The following is an 8,829-nucleotide window of genomic DNA, read 5'->3' as shown; positions in this document are numbered from 1 at the left end:
GAGCACTATTGACCTTGAAGAAATTCAAGAGTCAGCCAATGAAGGAACCTTAGATGACACTAGCACTCAACCAGAGGAAACAGTTCCTGTTGAACCAATCGATAACTCATTACCTCTTAGAAGATCCACTAGGGTGAGTGTGCCACCTGAGTTGTATGGTTTTCATATTACTTCAGATGGTGACACATTCATAAGTGACAGAACACTGGTAAACTTAGATGAACCAGTCACTTATAAGGAAGCAATGGCAGGCCCAGAGGCTTCCAAGTGGAAAGAGGCAATGGACAGCGAGATTAAGTCCATGTATGACAACCAAGTTTGGAATTTGGTTGATAGTGCACCAGGTCGTAAGACAGTTGGGTGCAAATGGATCTTCAAGAAGAAGACAGACATGGATGGAAATGTGCACACATTCAAGGCTCGACTGGTTGCAAAAGGTTTCACTCAAACCCCAGGGGTTGACTATGATGAGACCTTCTCACCAGTAGCTAAGATTAAATCTATTAGGATATTGCTCGCCATAGCTGCCTTTCATGATTATGAAATCTGGCAGATGGATGTCAAAACTGCTTTCCTTAATGGGAAGTTGGCTGAAGATGTTTACATGAGTCAACCAGAGGGTTTTGTTGATGCAAAGTTCCCCAATAGAGTGTGCAAGCTTGAGAAATCCATTTATGGATTGAAACAAGCATCTCGCAGTTGGAATCTTTGCTTCCATGAGAAAGTCAAAGAGTTTGGTTTCTCTAGAAGTAAAGATGAGTTTTGTGTGTATATCAAGGCTAGTGGGAGTATAGTAACTTTTCTGGTGTTGTATGTCGATGACATATTACTCATTGGTAACGACGTTCCAACCTTGAAAGAGGTTAAGTCTTGGATTGGAAAGTGTTTTGCCATGAAAGACCTTGGAGAAGCTGCCTATATTCTTGGGATTAGAATATTGAGAGATAGAAAGAAGAGACTAATTGGACTTAGTCAGAGCACATACTTGGATAAGGTACTAAAGAGGTTTAGTATGGAAAATTCCAAGAAGGGAGAGCTACCTATCCAGAGCAATACCAAATTGAGTAAGACTCAATGCCCGAGTACAGATGTTGAAATAGATGACATGAGTCGTGTACCTTATGCTTCCGCTGTCGGATCGATCATGTACGCTATGACATGTACTCGCCCTGATGTGGCATTTGCTTTGAGCATGGTCAGTCGCTATCAGGGAAACCCAGGTAGAGCTCATTGGATAGCAGTTAAGAATATACTCAAGTATTTGCGAAGGACAAAGGACTGGGTCCTTGTGCTTGGTGGCAGTGATACTTTGAGAGTAGATGGTTACAGTGATGCCAGCTTTCAGACGGATAGAGATAACTTCCGTTCTCAGTCGGGCTGGGTGTTTTTACTGAATGGAGGAGCAGTTACTTGGAAGAGTTCCAAGCAAAATACGGTGGCTGATTCTACTTGTGAATCAGAGTACATAGCAGCAAGTGAAGCGTCGAAAGAAGCAGCTTGGTTGAGGAACTTCATCGGGGATCTCGGAGTTGTTCCAACCATCCAGGAGCCTATGGAACTGTTCTGCGATAATGAAGGAGCGGTTGCCTTGACAAAGGAACCGAGAGATCATGGTAAGACCAGACATATCGACAGAAAGTACCATTTCATCAGACATAGAGTTGAAGAAGGCCATCTTATAGTAAAGAGGGTGTCATCTGAAGATAACCCAACAGATCCCCTCACAAAGGGTCTGAGTAGGGCTAAGCATATTCAGCATGCTCGGAGCATAGGACTGAAAGATGATATTAGTTTTAGTAGTTAGATTAGTTTTATTCTGAAACTTGTAACAAAGTAAATGTAATTAACTTTTGGTGATTAAATAATAAAGTATTATTTATAAGTTTGGTTTCTGCCTTTTGTCAATTGTTTATTATTGTGTTTCATTTTTGCATGTTTTACTTCCCGAATAATAAGATTATTCAAACTCCACAGTCACTCATACTTTTGGAAGTAAGTAGTGAATTAAGACTGTCATGAACTGGATTGTAGATTGTCTAAGGATAGACATGGCAATAGAATTGCTGCAACATTCATGAGTACTCAGAAATTGAGATTTGAGTATTGGATAAACCCTCGCTCAGAGTATCACTTCATGGAATTCATCACGAGTAATACTGAGACGATAATATCTTATAATTTTGAAACGAAGATATATGAGTTGTGATTTACAAGTCGGTCATGCATTGGTGATATGAAAACGCATCAGTAACTTGGTGTTATAAAACGTATTGTCATGCATAATTTGATGAGTAAAAGATACAAGCATATGAGTCAACGTTTATTCGTTCCTTTTGCCCTAACAGGAAAAGCAATATCTGTGGGCCCCTCGATGATTTGGTGTTGACTTATGTGCTGGGCCCAACCAGGACTAGATTGATGTGTTCGATTAGAAGTCCTACATCATCACAAATCAGAAATCAGGAAACATAGATTCTAGACAAAGAGATTGATTACATCCCATGTCTTTTGTCTAGGGATATCTGGCAGAATGAAGGATTATATGATCACTTATCTTAGGACACGTAACTGACTGGGTCAGAGTTCGGCAGCAGCTTTTTGGAAGCTACAATTTGCTGGTCAAATTTAGAAGGCATACTAGCAATTATAGTTATAGACTTATCCAAGTGGGAGACTGTTGGATTAGGTGTCTAAGCCCATAACTATAATTGGTATGTACTTGACTTGATAGCAGCACAATCCTTTTGGGTTGCCCTCAACCTAGCAACTGGACAAGGAAATTATGAAATGAGAGATATTAATTTATAAGATTAATAAATTAATATATATATATATATATATATATATATATATATAAATGATTTATTAATATGTTAATGGATTAATATATTAATTAGAAATCATTATGTTTAATTAATTGTTAGCCAGAAGTTAATCAGAATTGATTTTGGGGTTAAAAGAATTAATTATAAAGTGCAGGGACTAGTTTGCAATTAACTGATAGTTGAATGGAAGGATCCAGAACTCCCTTGGAAGGGGGTGGACGAAAACCCTAGGGGAAACCCTAGAGAATTCGTCCAAGGGGTCCAAGATAAGGCCTTGGGTCTTGCTTAGGCCCTAAGCAAAGGATAACTAGGGTTTTCCCTAAACCCTAGATCCCTCAACTATTTAAGGAGCCTCCTGGCTCACATTTGAGGTCACTGATTTCTTTGGAAGAAACCCTAAGGCCGAAATTGCATACTCTCTCCATCCTCTCTCCTCCAAGTTTCCTTCTTGCTAGTTCTTGGGTGTGATTCCATTAGAGGCATTACATTTGTGGTGCTAAGCTTCCAAGAAGATCAAGAGGATTATCAATTGTTTGCTATAACAATTGAAAGGTATGTAACTCCTAAACCCTAGTTTGTTAATTTCTAAATTAGCATCTCTCCTCTAGGGTTCTTGTTTTGCAATTCAAAGTTATATGTTCAATAGATCAAAACATAGATCCCAAGTAGGTTGCATGTGAACATAGGAATTGTTTTCTAGTTTATTTGTTTTACCTAAAACCCATCAATACATATATATATATATATATATATATATATATATATATATATATATAATCCGGATAAGTAAGAAATAATTTTTTGCTAGGAAGACAAGAAGTTTTTTATGTGCATAACTTTTTTAACGAATCAACAAAATGAATCATTAGATGAATCAAAGTAACATGATTCATAATAAAAATTTTCCCAAAAAACACCTTAATGATTCATTTTTTTTAGTAAATTAAGCAAAAATTCAGTTTACGGACAATTTTAGTGAATAACAACAAAATCATTGTATAAATGAATCATCACGACGTTTTTTTCAAGATTTTTTTAATCATGTTATTTTTTATTCATATAATGATTCGTTTTTTTTGTTTTGCCAAAAATATATGCATATTTCAAATTCTTACCTTCCTACCAAAAATTTCTTTCTTACTGGATATATATATATATATATATATATATATATATATATATATATATATATATATATATATATATATATATAAACACTCATTACCGGTAAGTGTTTCAGAAATCCTTCGGATAACTTCAACCTCCATCTCAGTCCCCAACTTCATCGTCTTTGTCGTCGCTTCTCCACCGATGCCACCACGACCGATGTTACGATGCCTTAGTTGCAATAGAACCCCTTTAAATTTGTCTTGTAAAATTAATTTCATGTAATCGACTTTTGTTTTGTATAAAGTGTTGAGTGTGTCCAACGTTTCTCTCAATTTTTTTTTTGTTCTGAATTGGTTGGTGACCTTGGTTCGACTGAAAAACTCCACTACTACTTGGAGCATTTGAATCATCAGACCACCTTTTAGTGGGGTTAGGATTTGTCCATCTCGCTAATTATAGGGGATAAATTCAATTGGTCTATATTATAATAAAGCAAAAGTCATTCATATATCCTAAATCAGAATAATGGGTGGCCCCATTTGGCAGCGTTATAATGAAATATGATTACGACATATAGATAGATCATAGATCCGAAGATGGGATGATCGGAAGCTAAGAATTGATCTGGAAGAAGAAGTTGATCATTGCTAAGTAATTAACGAAACTCCAGTATAATCGGATCACCAAGAGATATGAGATTAGAACATGGAAGAAGTGAATTTTTCTAGGTTTGCTTCTAATTTTGCAGATGATGTTGACTTTCCAATGAGAAAATGATTATGTGGTACATAAACCGGTTTTTCTAAGTTAGATAGACCAAATAAGCAGGTCAAAATCCACCTTATACCCCTATAAAAGCCAGAAAAAAAAAGTTTAGGGACCATTTAAACCAAAAGTGAAAAAATTGATGGGCTATGGTGTCATTTCCCTTTACTTTTATTTAGGTATTTTTAGATTGGACAAATCTTCATAAATAGTCCCTATGGTTTCCCAAAACATCAAATTTAGTCCCTAAATATTTTTGGTCTCATAGAAGGTTCTTGTGGTTTCAATTTTTATCGTGGTTGGTCCCTCACCCCTATAAAAAGACTTATTTACCTTTTTTAGGTTTCTTTATATTTTTCTATATTGGATAATTTGAATTTATATTGATTATTATATAAATTATTAAAGAGAAAATGCTTATGCATATTACCACCACTATTAAACAGTACCACCACCATCGTCTAACGCCTGTTAAGAAAACCATATCCTAAATCTAAAAACGAGATCAGGTGTCCATCGGTAGGCTCCGGCGGTAGGGTTGTTGGAGTCAAATGGTGAGTCATGAAGTTTCCGACAGTTTTCTGAATTTTTCGACGACTGATAGCAGCGACATGTGGCGGTGGTGAAATTCTGATAAGATGTTGTGGGGGGTTTGCTTAGCGGGGGTTTGTTGCACAGGTCTCACTGGTTCTAATAATGGTGTCAGTTTGGAAAATAGATGCCGAAAGTGGTTGAAATATTGTGTTGACGACGGCGTGGGGGTGACCACGGAAGGTAGCTATGGCGGTTATTCGGGGTTTTGCTTAGACACCAATGGGAGTCCAATGAAGGTGATTTCAACAAAAACCGAAGGTTGGAACGAGTGGTATGCAATTTTCGATGACTTTGGAAGTGGTGTCGCACAGTGGTTAATAACGGAGGAAACGACGGAGGAACAGGAATCGATGGGTGGAGTTTTGATCGTACATTATGAGTGTTCGATTGGTGGTGGTTCCATGAAAATCCGACAGTGGGGAAGTGGTTGTTCGGTGATTTCCGATGAGTTTTTTGGAGAAAAGAAGGTGGAGTATAAAGGTGATGGATAGTGAGAAAGAAAGGAGTGTAGAAGAAGTGGCAGTGAAGGAGTAATATATTTTATTTATTTATTATTTTTTAATAATTTTTTAAAAGAAACATATTCCCTACGTTCCAAATTGATAGTCCACTTTTGACTTTCGAATTATTTTTTCTTCAACTTTGACTGTAAATATTTTTATTTGTGTTATATATTACTTAATAAAACTTATAACAATGAAAAAAATTTAAAATATAATGCATTAATATATTTTGCATCAAATATTATCTATCAAGACAAAAAATATTTACTATTAAAGAAAAAAAAATTCAAAAATCAAAAATAAACTAAAAATTTGAAACCGAGATAGAGAAAATACAATCCACTCCGTTTTCTGGTCAAGCAGTTATTTCCTAAAATCAATTTGTGAATGATTTGATTTTCTTAGAGTACGAGCTACATGTGGGTACCTACAACCTACCTACACCCGTCGTTACTGTAACTCTTATTACCTATGATATGTAGGGCTAATTTTGTAATTGTACACTGCGCGGCACCGGTAGAAATTTTCAACTTGCGTCAGGGCTATTTACGTAAATTCACATCTAGTCACCCCATTTTATTCTTACAGAAATAATACTCCCAGTTTTTGTGTAGTAGAGATATTTCATGATCACTCTCTCCCTCATACTTTTTCTAGAGAGAGAAACAAAAGTCGGCAAATGTGAGCTCAAGTCCATCAAAATCCGGTGTTAGTTTCGTATTTTAGGTTCTATTTCTTCAAGTTTGAGAAATTCGGGTGTGGTGTTTGGCGGATTTTTGTTTTTTATTTTTATTTTGGTAAGAAATGCAGGATATACATTCGATTGGGAGTGGTGGAGGAGGAGGGAGGTTGTTCGGCGGCGGCGGTGGCGGTGGGGATAGACGGTTGCGACCGCACCACCACCACCAAGGTCACGGACCACAGGCTTTGAAATGTCCGCGTTGCGAGTCGTTGAACACGAAATTCTGTTACTACAACAACTACAATCTCTCTCAGCCACGTCATTTCTGTAAGAGCTGCCGGCGATACTGGACCAAAGGTGGTGTACTCCGTAACGTCCCTGTCGGCGGTGGATGCCGTAAAACTAAGAGGTCGAAGCCAAAGTCCAGTAACAATAATCCTTCCTCCGATGCTACTGTACGGAAGTCGTCTCATTCACAAAATTCCAGCAGTGACAGCTCTAGCCTCACAGCGAACACTACGACGGCAAAAACAAAGGTGAAGACAACGCCAATCGCACCGGCCGCCGCCGCGGAGGTGTTGTCAGGTATTAAATCAACAAACTCTGCACCGACGTTGCTTAATTTTCAGGAATCCTCCTCAGGATTTCTGAATATCACTCAATCGTCTGCTCCGAACCCTAGCTTCGATCCACCGCTACTGAACCACTCATCAGCCGAAAACAACATATTCCCGGAGATTGAGACATTTACAAGCTTGATAAGCTCATCCACCGGTCAATTGCCACTAGGATTTAACATAGCCGCCGACATTTCACCGTTCCGGATGCACCACACTGGTCATCTTGTAGAAAATTCAAACGCGAACCAACAACAATGGATGAATACAGATCATACCATGGAAGATGATTTGAAGGTTCCGGATACAGGTCCACTGGGATTCATGGATGCTCACACGGATCAAACGGAATTTTCGGGGTTACATGACAAGGCAACCAACGATGAACTTGGCACAGAGGATTGGGATAATGGTACAGATCAAGCATTGTTTGATCTAACAGGAAGCGTGGATCAATCATACTGGAGTCAAACACAGTGGGATGAACATGATCATGGACATCATCAACTTAATTACCTTCCTTAACATCGCCAACGCCAAGGTACCGAATTGAATCATCTACAAGAACTTTTTACCCACCAAAAAAAATAACAGAAAGAGAAAATGGAGATATAACGACTTGGATCTCCTATGTACATCTATATTTTTCTTGAAATTTCTCATTTATGATCTCGAGAGATGTTTTGGGTTTGATGTTCTTATTGTGAACCCGAAACTAACTCTTTTTTTTTATAATTTTTTTTCTTTCTTTTGGGGTTGTGAAATTTTAGTATGGTGATTATGGGTTTGAACCATTTTAATTTATAATATAGAGGATCATAGTGTTTAATTTCCTTAATGTTTATTATTGTTAAATTCATCAATATGAAATATAGAGTAAAGACAAAATTGCATAAATGGTGCATGTGGTTTAACAAAAGTTTCAAATTCAATCTTTCTATATTTTTCATGTGAATGGTCCTCTTGGTTTCATTTCTTGCATTGTTGTCATCGAGACTTTTCTACCTTGTCATTTTCTTTTATAATTTTCTTTCACTAATTTTAATTAAAAAGAAAATGAAAATAAAATTAACCTCATACCCATACCCATACCCCTACCTATACGCACCCGTGTTTGTTCCAATCTCATGTTCGCTACATCAATTTTTGTGTTTGGAAGTACGATTAGGGTTCACGATCTTTGAATTTGGGTTGTTCTTGGGGTTGCTACCTTTGTTGATGTGAGGGCTAATATAGGGATGACTACCATTCTAAATGAAGATCAATGCCATTACTGAATCCAAAGGCATCATCTCAATCAATGTCACTGCCTCATCTACATGCCATGTCATGTACTGCAAACAAAATCAGCCAATATAAAGGTAAATTTGTTTGGTGTCAAATGGATATGGGTTTTCACTAGTTCCCACAAAGAGGATAAGTCGTAGGTTTTCACCCGGCATTTGACGAACTAAATCAATGTCATTTCTCCATCTTGTTATATTTTTGTTCGGGAAATGATTCGTACACAACAATTTTTTGTCATACACAACAATTTATGCATTATTGAGTTGTACAGTACAACATTTTAAAGCACCAATTGTTGTGTATGGAGAAAAATTGTTGTGTACAAATTATCTCCCTGATGATACGAAGATCCAACAACATTGATTGTATTGGCATGATGAGATCAAACCCCAACAACATTGTTTGTATTGATATGATGAGATGAAGGCCTAACACCATGATGAGAT

The 8,829-nt window shown here is 37.2% G+C and overlaps 1 protein-coding gene across 1 annotated transcript; it reads left to right on the top strand.

Moving 5' to 3' along the window:
* The first annotated feature begins 6,384 nt into the window (after positions 1–6,384).
* OBP4 (OBF binding protein 4) lies at positions 6,385–7,934 on the top strand. Its single transcript, XM_079051731.1, has one exon. The coding sequence runs from the start codon at positions 6,602–6,604 to the stop codon at positions 7,619–7,621; it is 1,020 nt and encodes a 339-aa protein (XP_078907857.1). The 5' UTR covers positions 6,385–6,601; the 3' UTR covers positions 7,622–7,934.
* The last annotated feature ends 895 nt before the right edge of the window (positions 7,935–8,829 follow it).

This window comes from Lactuca virosa, chromosome 5, assembly GCF_052849685.1.
Source record: "Lactuca virosa cultivar CGN04683 chromosome 5, Lactuca_virosa_CGN04683_v6, whole genome shotgun sequence".
NCBI classification, from domain to species: domain Eukaryota; kingdom Viridiplantae; phylum Streptophyta; class Magnoliopsida; order Asterales; family Asteraceae; genus Lactuca; species Lactuca virosa.
This window is presented reverse-complemented; position numbering and strand designations above follow the sequence as displayed.

Bases quoted from the DNA above. Each gene is read 5' to 3' on its own strand.
- OBP4 (XM_079051731.1), top strand. From the start codon at position 6,602: ATGCAGGATATACATTCGATTGGGAGTGGTGGAGGAGGAGGGAGGTTG.